The sequence below is a fragment of the Danio rerio genome, chromosome 18, assembly GCF_052040795.2.
Source record: "Danio rerio strain M-AB ecotype USA chromosome 18, GRCz13ab, whole genome shotgun sequence".
NCBI classification, from domain to species: Eukaryota; Metazoa; Chordata; class Actinopteri; order Cypriniformes; family Danionidae; genus Danio; species Danio rerio.
This window is the reverse complement of record NC_141038.1, coordinates 6480873-6499160: the sequence shown is the minus strand read 5'-3', so window position 1 is coordinate 6499160 and position 18288 is coordinate 6480873. Positions and strand designations below refer to the sequence as shown.

The following is an 18288-nucleotide window of genomic DNA, read 5'->3' as shown; positions in this document are numbered from 1 at the left end:
GTGTGACAGTAAATAATACTGACCCTGCTAACTTAAGCTCCCTATCCCAGTGTGGGCTTTACTGTCTGTCAGTCGCTTTAACATCTCTCTCCTATCAAATTCTGCTTCTCACTAGCCGCAGTTATTATTTGTATTTGTGAGGCCACCCTTGCTATAATTTTTGCTCATACTGGGTTTTGAGATTATTAAACCTTAAGGGGTCATATTGTATTATATTTCATAATATACTGTTAAAGTCAGAATTATTAGCTCTCCTGAATTATTAGCTGCCCTGTAAACATCTTAGGGGCCCGAAAATCACCTCAGACCCCTGAGGGTTAATGTTGGTTACGCATGTGAATGTATACAGCAGTGTAAATTGCATGTGGCTCAGTATATTAGATCTGTACAACAACATCACACAGCTAACACAACAAAACCAGGCTAAATAATGTTTATTACAGTACTGTAGGTTCATGTGTTACCATGATGGTGTTTAGCAGTTAATTCTCAAAAATCAAGATCCCATATGTCATCCCATGTTCATTCTGAAAACTACCCCTGTATACAGTTTTGGAGAGCGTCAAATTTGTTCGAGGAGGTACGTTTTTTTTTTTTGTTTTTTTTTGCAGTTTCTGTTTTCGCGAATCTACCAGAGGCCACTGTGTACACTTTTTGAGATCTCAAATTTATTTTACGAGTAACATTGGTGCCTGCTCTTCTTACTTAAATCCACCAGAGACCGATGCCGACTGACTGACTGACTGATCAACTGACTAACCCTCCTTCTTCCCTAAACCCAACCGATAGGGTTTTCAAAACCACTGATTGACCAGCACCCACCCACTTTCTTAAACCCAACCAATAGTGTTTTCAAAAAGCAATCTAGAAAAAGAAAAGTCCACGAGGCAGCCTGATTTTTACCTATATCTGCCCCAACCCGTTTTATTTGGGAGATATTGTGGGGTATACATTCCTAGGGGCCATTCACACAGAACGTGTTTTTCAATGAATGTGCCACTTTTCTGTTGTTTTTGTATGTAAATGCACTTGATGTATGTGCTTAACTGTTATGCTTGCGTCTATTGTTTTTCAAATGCCACATTTTACGCAACTTTAAGTTATCAAATTACGTAGTCTGAACAGCACAACAATATCTGCCCGTGTAGTGTGAACTCAGCTTTGAACAGCAACCTGTTATGCTCTAAATCAGTATTCCCAACCATGTTCCTAGTGGCACACCAACAGTACATATTCTGGTTGTCTTCCTTATTTAAACCTTTCATTTGAGGTTTTAGAGTCTTGTCTAAGGTGTGTTTGATTAGGAAGAGGTTGAAAATGTGTACTGTTGGTGTGCCTTCAGGAACAGGGTTGGGAAACACTACTCTAAAGTAAGCCACTTTGTTGTGCTCTTGTATTCTAAATCACCCTTTATTCTTGTTTAGGCCCTATGAGCAGAGGTTCTTCCCTCTCTTTGGGTGACCCAAGGATTGAGACCTGTCGTCCGTACTCCTCAGGCCGGCCCCTGTCTCGTGCGGCTCAGGAGATTCTAGAGGTCCAGACTGTGGAGAAGCTCCATCTCCAGGACTCTGATGAGGATGAGGAGGATCTCCTGGCACTGGCCTGCCTTGAGGAAGAGTTCAGGAAGATGAGCACTACGCCATTAGATCAGGGTGAGGTCAGACACAACCCTGAAGCTCAGATTTATCTGGACCGCAACCATAAAAATTAAGGATTTTAATTCAGATTGTTACTTTTTAAAACAATTAAATTGACAAGATATTGAAGCTAGGTCCTTTCCTTATGTTTTACTTTATATTGGGAAAATGTCACTAATTAGGGGTTGCAGTGTTGCTTTGTGCACAAATAAAATACGTTAAAAGAGAGAAATCTGAAAAGTGTTGATGTTTGTTATTGAATAAAATGTATTTATTTAATATCCAAATCTCTCATTCAGATTGTAACGAGTCAGGTTGCAACAGAGGTAAGGATCCAAATGCTGTTTGTTAAGTGAAACAGGCAAAGGTCAAACAGGGACAGACAGGAGCATGCAGATAATCCAAAAGTGTTGTCAGAATACAAGCGAGCAGTCAGAAATGGCGGCAAAACCAGATAAACAGTAAAACAAAGCATGGGTAAAAACACGACAAGGCAAAAAAGCTTCATAATGCTCACAGTTTAACAGGACTCAGCAACAATGTGTGTGTGTGCTGTGTTTATAATCCATCTGATTTGTCCTGAACAGCTTCAGGCGTGTGAGTGAAGAGCATGGTGGGATTTGTAGTTTATTAAAGTGGCAGATTTTTAGTTCTCCAGCGATCCATGTCATAAAAGTAAAGGCATTCTTGTCTTGATCTGTTAATACTTTAGAGCAATGTTATATTGTTAATAATAATAATAATAATAATAATAATAATAATGATCATTGACTATGTCAATAATCAAATTATTTGCTTTAATCTTTATAAGCCAGTTATATAAGCCAACATAAATATTATAACTCATAGTTTAGCACATAACTCGATTAATGTCATTGCGTCACCACACTATCCACATTTCCTCCGAAGTTTCATGTAATTTTGGGTATTTCATTTTTTATTTGTCAACTTTAACTGTAGTTTGGCACTTTCACTTTCATTCAGGAACATTTCATGCATGCCCCTGTGACAAACTAGATGTCGGAAGAGTGTTGTTTTAATGGAATTTGTTACTGTACGCTGATTGAGGAAAAACCTCCGCATTTTGCAATGCAGGTGTCTGTGGTCCTTTACTGACTCGGTAGGTGCAGAGAATATCAGACATCCCAATTTTCCTGGAACCTCCGAGAGTCTCCTGTAAATGCATAGAGACTCCTGGATGCCCGCAAACGAATGACAATCTCTTGGAAATCGCACGTCTCCCTATCGGTCTTCAAATAAGTCACACACCCTTCTCAACCCTCAGCATCGGATCCATCCTCGCTCTTCAGATACGTCGCACACACTCTCTCAACCCACCCTGCCCCCTTCTCATACTACGTCCCTCCACTCTTCACATACATTTTACAAACCAGAGCTCCCGCAACCTCCTGCAAATTGCGACACTCTCGCCCGGGTATGACTATTCTCAACTTGGGATGTCTGAAATAATGTCAAACAACCGTGTGTGTGTGTATAGACTATCCTGTCTCAAAATAAACAACGGTAATAGTTTGATTGCGGTGTTTACATGTCTGTACTGCACTTCAATAATTCCACTAACATAGGAATACTCCACATGTCTTAATTCCATTTCTCTTTAGTTCGATTATGACCTTAATCAGAATAATCAAAAATCGCTGTTTACATGGTCAACTCTTAATCAGAATATTGCCTTAATCATTAAAATTTGATTAATGGTGTCCATGTAAACGTACGTGTTGTTTAATATTAGGGTAATTATTTAAATAAATTTATATATTGACTTTCTATATTTATTATTTATTTTCTAAGTCTCTTCTGCTCACTAAAGCTGCTTCTTTCTGATCAAAAAACAGCAAAAAAGGAAAGTGATGAAATCCGTATTCCACTCTTTAATGTCACATGATCCTTCAGAATTAATTCAAATATGACAATTTTATTGATTTTATTATTATTATTATTATTATTATTATTATTATTGTTCTTAACATTTTTGGTAGAAACTTTTACACATAATGGTATTATTGTACATGTAATAGTATTTAATTCAATGTAATGAATTAAATTTAGATCAATGTAATGTATATTAATAAAACACACACACACACACACACACATATATAGTATATATATATATATATATATATATATATATATATATATATATATATATATATATATATATATATATATATATATATATATATATATATATATATATATATACTAAGGCATATACACACTAAGGCCGCAGGCTGAGTGCCTTAGTGCCCCCACCAGTGCCGATATACAGTTATATCGCACTGCTACGAGTGTGATATTACATTTATATAACAGTTTGACGACATAATTGTGTATATAAAAAACAAAATCAAACATGGAGAGTCTCAAAAACCCTTTTGTAAGAGGAACTACCTTCTACCGCTTTGGATTCAAATCATAAGCTGACAGTTAAACAGCTGAGCAAGCATCTTTTAAACTTTAGATCTGTAGTGTCTGCTTTTGCTGGCTGTATGTGGGGGGAGTAATACACAAAGGGTAAAGAGGCTGTACGGGTGCTGATATTACTTAAATATATCACGACTATCAGCCAATCAGATTCGAGAAACAGACAGAACTGTTGTATAAATATATATATATATATAAATATATATATATATATATATATATATATATATATATATATATATATATATATATATATATATATATATATATATATATATATATATATATATATATATATGAAGAGTTCAGATGCAAAAACCTCTAAATGACATCTGAAATTTTCTTCTGAAATGAGCATGTTTATCAGGCTCTAATGTGTAAGTTTTAGTAATATCACTTTTAGGCAAAGAAAAAGTCCTTTTTCGTGGTCTTTAAAGTGAAATAACTCGACACAAACAAAGGAGTCTGAGAACATTTTTCCATTATTGATGGAAATTTCAGATGCCACTTTTGCATCTAAACTCTTCATATATATATACAGTCCAGTCAATTATAAGCCCAAAATTATTCATTACCCTCGGAAAATTCTGACTTCAAGTTATTGTTCAAATGTAAATAAACGCCACTTGCACATCCTCCTATTATCTTTTGGGTGAAGCCTGTGTCATTTCCAGTCAAACAAAATCCTTCTGGTTGAATAAAAGTAACTTAAGTCAGAATTTGCCTGTGGTATGAATTATTTCCGGCTTGACTGTGTGTTAAGTATGTTTGTTAATAACTTTACTAAATGGTTAATGAAAGTCCTTACAAAGTGTTCCTATAACATTAATCGGTTGTAATTTCTTCCCCGCACACACTCGGAGGTTCAGAGACTCACGTGTCCCGCAAAACACACGCCACGCGCCGGTACCTGCTGCCCTGGCAGCTCATTAGATGGCCTTATTAGAGTCAGCTCATTAGTGCTCAGTCTGCAGACTCATTAAAACAGCACACGCTCAGCTCAGCCTCCATTCATTTGCTTATTTCAGCATTCGCTCGCATCCCGGAGGTGAACAGACACACTTAAACACTACACACAGATAGAACTGAAGAGAGCCATGCTAGAGGTGCAACACACACACACACACACACACACACACACACACACACACACACACACACACACACACACACACACACACACACATACATACACGTACAGCTTTCTTTATGGGGACTTCCCATAAATATAATGTTTAAATCTATATATTCAACCCCCTTACCCCAGCCCTACCCCTAAACCCACCCCTCAAAGGAAATAATCTGCATTTTTACATTTTAAAATACTTTATGTGTGATTTATGAGCCATTTTAATCATGAAGACCAAAAAAATGTCACCACAAGATCAAAATGTACTGGTATTGCTATACTTGTGAGGACATTAAGTGAATACAAGGTGCACACACACACTTGTACAGCTATCTTTATGGGGACTACCAATAGATATAATGATGTTTAAAACTGTATTCAATCCCCTTACCCCAACCCTACCCATAAACCCAACACTTACAGGAAACAATCTGCATTTTAACATTTTAAAATACTTCATGCGTGATTTATGAGCCATTTTAATCATGAAGACCAAAAAAATGTCACCACAAGATCAAAATGTACTGGTATTGCTATACTTGTGGGGACATTTAGTGAATAGAAGGTAAACAAAAGTGCAACACACACACACACTTGTACAGCGATCTTTATGAGGAATTCCCATAGATATAATGATGTTAAAAACTCTATATTCAATTCCCATACCCCAACCCTACTCCTAAACCCAACACTTACAGGAAACAATCTGCATTTTTACGTTTTAAAATACTTCAATGTGTGATTTATGAACCGTTTTTATCATGAGGACCAAAAATGTTCTCACAAAGTCAGAATTTACTGGTATTACTATACCTATGGGGACATTTGGTGAATACAGTGTACACACACAAACATAAGGAAACACATAATCACAAGAAGCGCATGTGTAATAGTTTCAGCCATTATTATAATACATTGCACAGTAGTCTTTGCACCCTGCAAACACTTTTCTCTTCTTGAGTCAACCATAAACTCTGATCGCAATGCACTCTGGGATCTAAAAACCTGCCCTCATTATCTGGCATTTTATACAGCAGTCTACATTAAAACCCTTCAGAACGTTCTCTGGTTAGAATGTAGGTTGCCAGATTTACCATATTTCCTCTCACATCTGTTACAAAAAAAACCAGCCACACTCTTAAAATTCCAGATTTCTGCAAGCATTAGTTGTAAACCTTTAACCGTGACAGCTTGCTTTAGGCAATAATGTAAGTGTTGTTGTTATATACATGTGTGTTTGCTGCTGTAAATCCTTTTGCTATACGTTATGTATGTAATGTAATATTAGCATGTCTAAAGGCTTTGGCATATTTTGGGCAAGTGTTCTATATTTCCACCGTGGCTCAAGAGTCTGCAGAACGGTTTTATCTGTTGCGTTTGTGTTTGTGTTTGTGCTCGATTAGACAGACAAATCTGTGCTGGAGGCTCACTCTGCTCTGCTTTTGTGGCGTAGTGCTGGATGCTGCTGTAACCCGATTATAAGGGTATCTCTCTCTCTGTGTGTGCGTGTGTGTGTACAGGAGTGCAAATCGTCTTCTCATCAGCACACTCTTTCAGGCTGGCCCAGAGCTGTGAGTCTGATGTGCAAAATACATCTTTGCTGCTGCCTCTTATATGTTCTCTCTCACTTTCTGTGCAAAATTCACACAAACAAGAACATTAATATCAATGTCACACTTTCACTCATGTTTCATTCATGTCGGGGCAGCAGGAGCATGCGTGTGTGTTTGTGTGTGTGGGTGAATCTCATGAAAACTGGCCTGGTTTGCAGTCTGACATCAAGGAATTTCGTTTTTTGTCTTGGATTAAATTGTTTGTGCTTTAATGAAAGTTTGTAATTAATTTATAATTACAAAATATTATTATATACTTGGTGTCCCGTAGTATGTTAAGTATTTAAAGGGGACTTTTTATGCGAAAATCACTTTTATAAGGGGTTTAAACACAGTTGTGTGGCAACAGTGTGTTAATATAGCCATCTTCTAATGGTAAACATGTATTAATTATATATTTTTTATAATCAGACTTGATAAAAACAGTCTGCTGAAACACTTTGATTGACATTCTCACTTTGTACGTGTCATTGGAGGGGGAAAGCCCCGCCCACTAGTGACCGTCTCTCCCTCGTTAGCATATGAGGCTAGTCTTGTGTTTGAATCTGCCAGTATGCTGACATGCAGGCATTTGTAGCTCCGCCCTCTTTTGAAAACAGCACAATCTCATTTTAATTTAAAGCGACAGTTACCAAAACAGGACAATTAGAATCAAAGCATGAGTGGGGCAGTTTAAATAGTTATAACACATTATTTGTGAGGTATTTTGAGCCGAAACTTCACATACACACTCTAGGAATATCAGAGACTTAGTTTTACATCTTGTCAAAAGGGGTGTAATATGCGCCCTTTAATACTTCTATAACCTAATGCCATGTTTATATGTTAAAATAAGTCATTTATTTTATTTTCTGTTCATCTTCTAAGATTACTTTTTCCCAAATGCTTTAGTAAATTTGAATCTGTTCAATAGTAATTGAATTTCTAACAATTTTACATACTTAACTGTCCGTTAAACTAGATCTTGCATGCAGTGTTTCTTTTCTTTGAGCAAGTTTTTTTTTTTTTTTTTTGACAAAGAAAGTGCTCTTTCAGAAAAAAAGAGAAACATATTTAAACAAAAATAATCTACAAGTTCAACCATATTTGTTAGTTGAAAAAATTACTGGTATTCTTCATTTTGGATCCTTCTAAATTAGACTCACCGGCCACTTGGGTACACTTGTCCAACTGCTCGTTAATGCAAATTTCTTATCAGCCAATCACATGGCAGCAACTCAATGCATTTAGGCATGTAGACATGGTCAACACTATCTGCTGCTGTTCAAACCGAGCATTAGAATGGGGAAGAAAGGTGATTAAAGTGACTTTGAACATGGCATGGTTGTTGGTGCCAGACGGGCTGGTCTGAGTATTTCAGAAACTGCTGATCTACTGGGAGTTTCACGAACAACCATTTCTGAAGTTTAGAGAGAATGGTTTGAAAAACAGAAAATATCCAGTGAGCGGCAGTTCTGGGGGTGCAAATGCCTTGTTGATGTCAGAGGAGAATGGCCAGACTGGATCCAGCTGATAGAAAGGCAACAGTAACTCAAATAACCACTCGTTACAACCGAGGTGTGCAAAAAAAGCATCTCTGAACACACAACACACCCAACCTTGAGGCGGATGGGCTACAGCAGCAGAAGACCACACCGGGTGCCACTTCTGTCAACTAAGAACAGGAAACAGGATACAATTCACACAGGCTCACCAAAACTGGACAATAGAAGATTGGAGAAACCTTGCCTGGTCTGATGAGCCTGATTTCTGCTGCAACATTTAGATGGTCGGGTCAGAATTTGGCATCAACAACATGAAAGCATGGATCCATCCTGCCTTGTATCAAGCATTCAGGCTGCACACTTTGGGCCCGTTAGTACCAATTAAGCATCGTGTAAACATTACAATGAGTTCACTGTACTTAAATGGCCTCCACAGTCCCCAGTACTCAATCCAATGGAGCACCTTTGGGATGTGGGGGAACGAGAGCTTCACATCATGGATTTGCTGCCGACAAATCTGCAGCAACTGTGTGATGCTATCATGTCAACAGGGAACAAAATCTCTGAGGAATATTTGCAGTACCTTGTTGAATCTATGCCACGAAGGATCAAGGCTGTTCTGAAGGCAAAAGGGGGTCCACCCTGGTAATAGTAAGGTGTACCTAATAAAGTGGCCCATGAATGTATGCTGTATAAATGATTTAATCTGTCTGCTTTTTTGTACCTTTTATTGATTTTTTTTTAAATAATAAAGTATAATGTTTACCCATTTAGCTTCTTCCAACCTTTACAAACTCCAAAAAAAAAAAAAAAAGATTATGGTTTTAGAACATTTGCCATCTTTTTAACAACTTCCAAAGACAAAGTGGAGTCGTTTTAAGACATTTATACATAATCATTACAAATAAGTCTCTCAGTGGTGATTTTACATGACATTTTTACTTTAGGCGCCCTACTGATGCACGCAATCACTAAAGCACTTAAGACAATATAGAAAAACCAGAAGAAAAATGCCAATCACAATAATAACAGATCCGGAAGTCCAAAATGACCACATCTTTCTCTGTCTGCCGTCCGGATGTCTTCATAACCGCTGAAAGTGAAAGTGAGAGTTAACTTGGTCATTGTTCTCTCAGGACAGCTAGTGGACTCGTGCTTTCTGAGAACCATGTCTTTTACAGTTTTTTTTTTTCGGAGCAGGCACAGGAGATGTGGCCTGTGACCCGCTTCATTGATTCCTATCAGAGACGGGCTTGCTCAGGCCCGATGTGACGGATACACACCATTACAGCTTTAAACACTGCTGTTGTCTTTTTCTCTTCTTGTTGCATTGTGGGTAATAGCTGCTGGGGTTTTAACACTCATATAAGGTTTTGCCCAGAGGACACACACACACACACACACACACACACACAGACACAGACACACAACACATTAAATATCTTTACTCCAAGCCTGTAACACGATAATATAGCCATGCATTCTGAAAATGTCTGCTGATTTGCAAAGAATTTATTTATTTATTTATTTATTTATTTATTTATTTATTTATTTATTTATTTATATATTTAATTATTTATTTATATATTTAATTATTTGTTTGTTTAAATATTTATTTAGTTCGGTTGTTAAAAATGTTCATGTTTATTCATTCATTTATTCATTCATTTAGTCTGTCATTTAGTTAGTTAAAAAAATGCACCTTCATTTTCATTCATTCATTCCTTTAAAGAGTGCATCTTTGTGTTTATTCATTCATTTAGTTAAAGAATGTATATTTGTGTTTTTTTATTCATTCATTAATTTAGTTAAAGAATGCATCTTCATGTTTATTTATTTTTTAATTCATTTAGTTAGTTAAAGAATGCATCTTCGTGGTAATTTATGCATTTATTCATTTATTTAGGCAGATAGTTAAAGAATGCATCATGTTTATTCATTTGTTCATTTAGTTAGTTTTGTAATTAAAGAATGCATCTTCATGTTCATTCATTCATTCATTCATTTAGTTAAAGAATGCATCTTAATGTTCATTCATTCATTCATTCCCTTAGTTAATGAAATAAACACAAAGATATATTCTTCATTCATTCATTTATTCAGGTAGATTGTTACGGAATGCATTTTCGTTTATATTTATTAATTAATTTATTATTTTATTTAGTTAGTCAGATAGTTAGTTAAATAATTCATCTTTGTGTTCATTTATTCATTCATTCATTCATTCATTTATCCAGGTAGATAGTTAAGGAATGCATCTTTGTGTTTATTTATTTAATAATTCATTATTTTATTTAGTTAGTCAGATAGTTTCAATTTAATTCAATTCAGCTTTATTTGTATAGCGCTTTTACAATGTAGATTGTGTCAAAGCAGCTTCACATAAATGGTCATAGTAACTGGAACAGTGTAGTTCAGTTTTTAGTGTTTAAGTTCAGTTCAGTTCAGTTTAGCTCAGTTCAGTGTGATTAAATCATTACTGAGAGTTCAAACACTGAAGAGCAAATTCATCGATGCGTACCTCTACCAATCCTGAACCATGCAAGCCAGAAGCGACAGCGGAGAGGGAAAAAAAACTTCACCTGATGAGCGTGAAGAAAAAAAACCTTGAGAGAACCAAATAAAATAATGCATCTTCCTGTTCATTCATTCATTCATTCATTTATTTTTTCCAGGTAGATAGTTAAGGAATGCATCTTCGTGTTTATTTATTTATTAATTCATTGTTTTATTTAGTTAGTCAAATAGTTAAATAATGCATCTTCGTGTTTATTCATTCATTCATTCATTTATTCATTCATTCATTCATTCAGTTAGTTAAAGAATGCATCTTCATGTTTATTTATTCATTCATTTATTTAGGTAAATAGTTAAAGAATGCATTTTCATGTTCATTCATTCATTCATTCATTCATTCATTCATTCATTCAGTTAGTTAAAGAATGCATCTTCATTCATTCATTCATTCATTCAATCATTCATATATGTATTTAGTTAGTTAGTTAGTTTATTAGTTAAAGAAAGCATATTCATGTTTGTTTATTTATTTATTTATTTTTTTATTATTCATTCATTCATTTGTTTATTTATTTACTTTAGTCACTGCTGTAAATGCATTAAAGAACTTACCAAAATAACAAAAGCACTTAAATTGTCATTTTAATGACAAACGGTTGTTTTGAAGAATCAACATCATATAACCAAGCCGAGAGCTAAAAATGGTGGCAAAATGACAAATCAAGCAAGGCACAGGTGAACACAATCAGTAAATTAATGAGCAACAACAGAATCAAATTATTAATTGGAAATAAACAAAATAAAAATTAAAAAATGACTCACAGTACATATGGAAATTGGTTGAGAAATTGTGTAACCTGAAACTAGATAATCACAGCAGGTTTTCGGCAGGTTTTTTAAGTCAATTATTACTTGATTTTATCTGCTTTACAAATGGAAGTTGAAAGCAAAGCAAAAAAAAAAAAAAGGTAAAATGCATATTTTGCGGAAAAACTGACTACTAGAGCACTATTTTTATAAGCTAGAACCCCTAAGAAAGGAGCAAGTATTGAATTTCATTCAGCTAATATGATGCAGGGTGTAATTAAGTCAAGATTTACGATAGTAGAAGCAAATGCAGTGAATAGAAGCAAAGCATTTGTCAACTGAAATGCACGACACGTATAATGCACACAGGTGAGCTGAAATACTTATGTGTGTTCTGAATGTGTGAGGTTCCTGTGCGTTTATGCATATATATTTCCCCCGAGTTTTGTTGCTTCTTCTCCACCTGGTGTTCTTCACAGATCCACTCTTGCCTTTATATGTCATTGGGGGTTTGTTGATGTGCATGTTTAGATAAAGTAATCCTTAGCTACATGTTTAGGCATCCACTGGTGTTTGCATGTATATATGAGCTTGTTTGACCGGTAATGCAGTGGACAAACAGCATCCAGCATTGTGTTTATTCCTGTAATCCCATTCACAAATACTGAATCGGATGCAAAGTGATGGTCAAATAAAGACAAACTGCATTGTTAGAAATGGATAAGCGGAAATGCAGACAAGGACATGGATCATACAACATTCAGAGAACCACTTGCATAGTCTTATTTTGCTGGTGTATTTGTGGGAATAGAAAAAGTTAAGTAAAAAAGTTAAATAAATAACATTGCATAAGTCAAAATATTCATTTTTCCCTTAGAGCAAAAATCATTGCAATATTAATAATAATAACAATTTTCTTCAGTCTTTAATTCTCAGACTCCAGATTTTCAAACGGTTGTCTATCAAATTTTGAAGAAGATTTATTATTAGTTGTATAGTAGTATTTAAATTATCATTTTTTTTTTTTTTTTTTTTTTTTTGTATTGGTCAAATCCGGTTTCACAAAAATATGAGTATGGTTTACATTTACTATTTAATAAATGCATTTTTAACAAATCATTATTAATTCAATATTACTATTGGTTTACAACAGCACAAAACATAATGTAGTTATTTCAATCATTCAAATGGAATATTTTTGGTATTTAGAGGATTTTTAGATATTAGTTAAAAATGAGATTTTTTTTTGTAATTAAAACATTATAAAATATTGTATTTAATCCTATTTTTAATTCTAAAAATTAAAATAAGGGCAGAAAACCTAAAATAAAATTAGACTAAAACTGCAGTCTATAAAATAATGTTATTTATAAATGAAAATAAAACTTAAACAATACATTTAAAAATAAAACAAATATTTTAAAAGATTAGCTTTAGGCTTATCAAAATTAGTTTTTGTTTCTTCTTTTACTGTTGTAAACTTAAAAAAAAAAAAAAGTTCCTACTGCTTAATATTTTTGTGAGAATACACTTGAGCAACACACACACAAAAAAGAACAACATAAAAAAAATTGTTAGGATTGAACCAGCGAACGGGAGGCTAGTGACTGTTGCTAACCGTTGACGGAGGTGAAGGGGGATTTATTTGACACAAACGTGAAATAAATTCCAGCAAATAAGATAAAAAAGTGACAAAATAACAATGTGGAAAAATAAACTACACAATATTTACAAAGATAATTACACTCTTGTGCAGCTAAATCAAATAACCTGAACAAAACCCACAGTATCTCGCAAGTATACTGCCACACAATAAACACTACTCACTCCCACAACTACCCATTAACAGTGAGTGTTTGGGAGCCATTTTATATCATTGGCCCCACCCACGGATTATACCATTTTAGAGTTTGGTATGGTAACATAGACAAATATACATATAAAAGACATTAAACAAAATATTAATTAATGGAAGCTAATAAGAAGACATACAGAACGCAAAATACAAAACAACAAGCAACCAATATGAATATAAACAACAAAACAGTGAGTTTTAACACCAGCCATGAGGTTGTGACCCTGATGATGTCACACACAACATGGCCGCTCTGAATGGATGGTGGGCAAATGTTGTATAAATCTCCTAGGCTGCAGTCAGAACAGGTTTGGTTCTGAGGAGTGGATGCTGGTGAGTGTGTGCAATCTTTCAATGGTTTGTTTATTAATAAAGTGTTTAATGGAACATGTGTGGTTGTTTTAGTTTGTTATGAAAAGATGATATGCGATATTGTTTGAACTTGATTTATCTTGAAATGGTACCTAAATACAGTGATCACCTTAGACAGTGGACAACAACAGAAATGGTTGTTCATGTCGTGAACATGTTCATAGCCTACATGTTTTATTTAAACAATTCACTAGCATGTTTATAGCATGATAGTATACTGTTTAACATGTTGATACCAAGATTTAACTAGATACAAGATACAAGATTTAACTTGTTGATACAAGATTTAACTTGTTGTTAACATATTACTAACATATTTACCATGTTGGTAGCATGGTTTAACAAACGTATCATACTGTTTTAACATGTTGATACCAAGATTTAACAATGTTAGCTTGTTGTTAATATGTTGCTAACATATTTAACATGTTGTTAGCATGATTTAACAAACTTATAATGTTTCAGCATGTTAATACCACTATTTAAAAGAGGTAGGTTGTTGTTAATATATTGCTAACATATTTAGCATGTTGTTAGCATGATTTAACAAACTTATCTTAATGTTTCAGCATGTTGATACCACTATTTAACAGAGGTAGCTTGTTGTTAATATATTGCTAACATATTTAGCATGTTGTTAGCATGATTTAACAAACTTATCATAATGTTTCAGCATGTTGATACCACTATTTAACAGAGGTAGCTTGTTGTTAATATATTGCTAACATATTTAGCATGTTGTTAGCATGATTTAACACTTATCATAATGTTTCAGCATGTTGATACCACTATTTAACAGAGGTAGCTTGTTGTTAATATATTGCTAACATATTTAGCATGTTGTTAGCATGATTTAACACTTATCATAATGTTTCAGCATGTTGATACCACGATTTAACAGTGGTAGCTTGTTGTTAATATATTGCTAACATATTTAGCATGTTGTTAGCATGATTTAACAAACTTATCATAATGTTTCAGCATGTTGATACCACGATTTAACAGTGGTAGCTTGTTGTTAACACATCGCTTACATATTTACAATGTTGCTTGCAAGATTTAACACGCTTAATGTTTTAATTTGTTGATAACCAGTTTGCAGTTTAAGAAATTGTTTAAAAAAGTTTAACACTGTTTTAGCCAGCTTTAGCATGCTTTAACATTACGGTGCGTTGATTTAACAATAGAGGTAAAGTTAGTTTTATATTCACACATTCGTTCATTTAGAAAGAGGTAAAGTTGGTTTTATATTCACACATTTAGACTTTCCCATTAATAATATAATTTCATAAAGTATTATTTGCAAACTCTAAATAGCGAAATCATATTAGCAGCCAGTGACTATCACAGTACAACATTGTTCACAGTCAAATAAACAGTGTTAATGTTGTTTTCAAGCCACACTTGCATGCTAATTCCGATGGAATATTCAAAGTAACATGGTAAACAATATAGAGACTTCTAAATGAACGAATGTGTGAAAATAAAACTAACTTTACCTCTATAATTTAACATTATGCAAGTGTGTCTCTACATATTACCAGCATAATTTAATAGAGGCAAAGTTGGTTTTATATTCACACTTTCGTTCAGCTCCATACATTGTTTACCATTGTACTTTGAATACAGGGTCTGAAATCACATGTAGGTATGACTTTAAAATAACATTAGCACTATTTATTTGACTGAACAATGCTGTACTTTGATGATTGTTGACTGCTATTATGATTTTACTATTTAGAATTTCCAACTAATACTTTTCTGAGATTATGTTATTAATGAGAAAGACTGAATGTGCGAAAATTATGCTAACATATTTGAAGCAGTTATTAGCAGGTTGTTTGCATGACCAATAGAAATTTGTATGTTTTACATTAATAACATTATTAGCATTTTTGACCTGTTAGCATGATTGATTGTGGGATTACATTGCTGTGTATCTTATGTTGCTAACATGATTAAAAACACTGTTAATAATATGTTGCTAAAGTGTTTGCAGAGAAACTACTGGTTGCTGGCTTTTAGCAGGTCTACGTTTTCGCAAGCTTTACTGTTGTGGTATCTAGATTTAACATTTTGCAAGCATATGTTTCTAAAATTAGCACGTTATCAACATGATTTGGCTTGTTGTTGACATTTATCATGTTTACCACATTTCTGGTTTTATTTTTAATGGTGCCATCATAAGCTAGCATGTTTGTAGCAGTAATTAACATGTTTGCATAACTATTAGCAAGTTGTTTTACATTAATAGCATTATTAGCATCTTAGACCATGTTGTTAACATGACTGATTGTCTGATTACATTTGTGTATCTCATCATGTTGCTAGCATGATTTAGCACAGTATTGATGTTTAATAGGTTGCTAACATGTTTGCAGTTTAACATTGTTGCCAATTGTTTGACAAAAGGTTTTAGCAAGCTTTAACATGTTTTAGCATCGTTTCTAAAATTTGCAAAATTACCAGCATGTTTGAACATCTTGTTGACATGTTCATCATGTTGTTGTTGTGATGATAATCTGTAACAACATGCTAAACTATTTGTAAGAGTGATTAGCACATTGTTTGCATGACTAGTAGCACTTTGTATGTTTTACATTTATTACCATCTTGACCATGTTCTTGGCATGACTGGTTGTGAGATAACATTGCTGTGCGTCTCATTATGTTGATATCATGTTTTTGTATACTGCTACAATATTTGAACACATTATTATTATTATTATTATTATTATTAGCATAAAGTTGCTATCATGTTTTAGTACATTACTTGTTTTCAGTGTCATTTTGTTGTGTGTTGTTAAGATTTTATCACGTTGGTAGCATGTTGCCAGTAGGTTTTAACCAGCTGCTCTATAAGATCATGACTTCACGCACACAGAGCAGTGATACACATTAATACACACGATAATATTAGGCTCTGTTCATTTAATTTGACCTGACTGTAATTAGTCTGATGAACGAGTCCGGTGCCAGGAAGATCTCATTAACCTTGTATTCCCCCATTTCCCTCAGTTGGCGGCTGCCAGCGCAGTAACCTGGACTGCGCCAATGCAGATGGGAGGGGTCAAGCTAGTTAAACACATTATACTGGCAATCAATTTTACTGATGTATTGTGGGATATGGAAGTCAGGGAGAGTCACAGAGATCTTTTATCCCTGTGTCTGTGTACATGTTTCTCTCTGTGGGATATAGGAAAAGAGACTAAAGTGGCTTCCTAATTTGGTAACCATTCAGACTTCAGTGCTTTTCAATATGTTGGGCTTAAAGTTTAAGAAGCGGATGCATGAACATCTCTGCTGACTGTCAATTAAAGCTCATGGAGTCTGCTTTGACCCTTGTGCCCTTGAATCACTTAAGATTAAGTGAGTTAAAGTGCTGCATTTAGTTGGTAAGTCGATATGTTTTTATCCTACTTTGTGACTCGAATTGGCAAACAAAAAGTAGTGACCTAGCGACAGCCTTCCTCCTTTTTGTTGCAAATTTGACATTAACAGTTCATCTGTTAGTCATCCATGGAAACTTATTGTAGTGTATTTCTCATATAATCTGATGTTGATATTTTCTTTTGAATCCGGTATTGATGGATAAATCATGTATATAACACAATATCTATATAACACAATGTGAATATGACAATTTTGTATTTGTCTTGAAATGGTACATAAACACAGTGATCTCCTGAGACAGTTAACAAAAACCAAAATATGGTTGTTCATGTCATGAACATATTCATAGCCTATACATGTGTTTTATTTCCACAGTTAGTGTATGCGGCTTTAGTGTATGTGTGCTTGTGTGAATGCGAGAGTGTTTCCCACTACTGGTTTGTCGCTGAAAGGGCATCTGCTGCTTAAAACATATGCTGGTCCATTCGCTGTGACGACCCATGATAAATAGGGGACTAAGCCTAAGGAAAATTAATGAATGGATATTTCCTGTCATTTTGTTGACTGTCATTAACAATGCTTTATGGGATTGTACAGTAGTTCTGTCCCTCAGTAAGTACACAGTCTTGTACCATTGCATTTTGCCTGATTTTTATATGCTTCAAACCGAAGATTTAATGTTGTGATTTCACTTCATACCTGGTTGGTTTGCCTACCTGCATGCCAACAGTTTATCCAGGGAGTCTCCTGTATTTTTAACACCCGTCTCCCGCCACCCTCTCGTTTTGCTATTTCTGCAGAGAAACTCCCATAAATTGAATTGCCTGATCTACAGTAGTTACAAAAAATCATTTTGTCCTTGTTTGTCAAGTTGCCAAATTTTGTATAAAGCTCATCACCTCACACAATTGGTGAAATATTTAAATCTCATCCTTTATTGCCTCAATCTGGCAACATACGTTACAACCCAGTGGTGCTGTTGAGTGCAGGTGATGGATACGAAATTTATATGGCAGTAGCAATATTAGTATAG

At 34.5% G+C, this 18288-nt stretch overlaps 2 protein-coding genes across 29 annotated transcripts in view; both read left to right on the top strand.

The window, feature by feature from the left end:
• The window catches only part of zbbx (zinc finger, B-box domain containing), a 90917-nt gene extending 89048 nt beyond the window's left edge, over positions 1-1869 (top strand). For all 27 annotated transcript variants that reach the window (XR_015514571.1, XR_015514568.1, XR_015514562.1 and 24 more), the window contains one exon: positions 1425-1869. Coding sequence is in view for 11 of the 27 variants with exons in the window: in XM_087292805.1 (XP_087148931.1) it covers positions 1425-1711 (287 nt within the window). In the remaining 16 variants the exon portion in view is untranslated. The remainder of the gene's footprint in view (positions 1-1424) is intronic.
• golim4a (golgi integral membrane protein 4a) overlaps positions 1-18288 on the top strand; it is an 836478-nt gene that overhangs the window by 447029 nt on the left and 371161 nt on the right. The window lies entirely within an intron of this gene.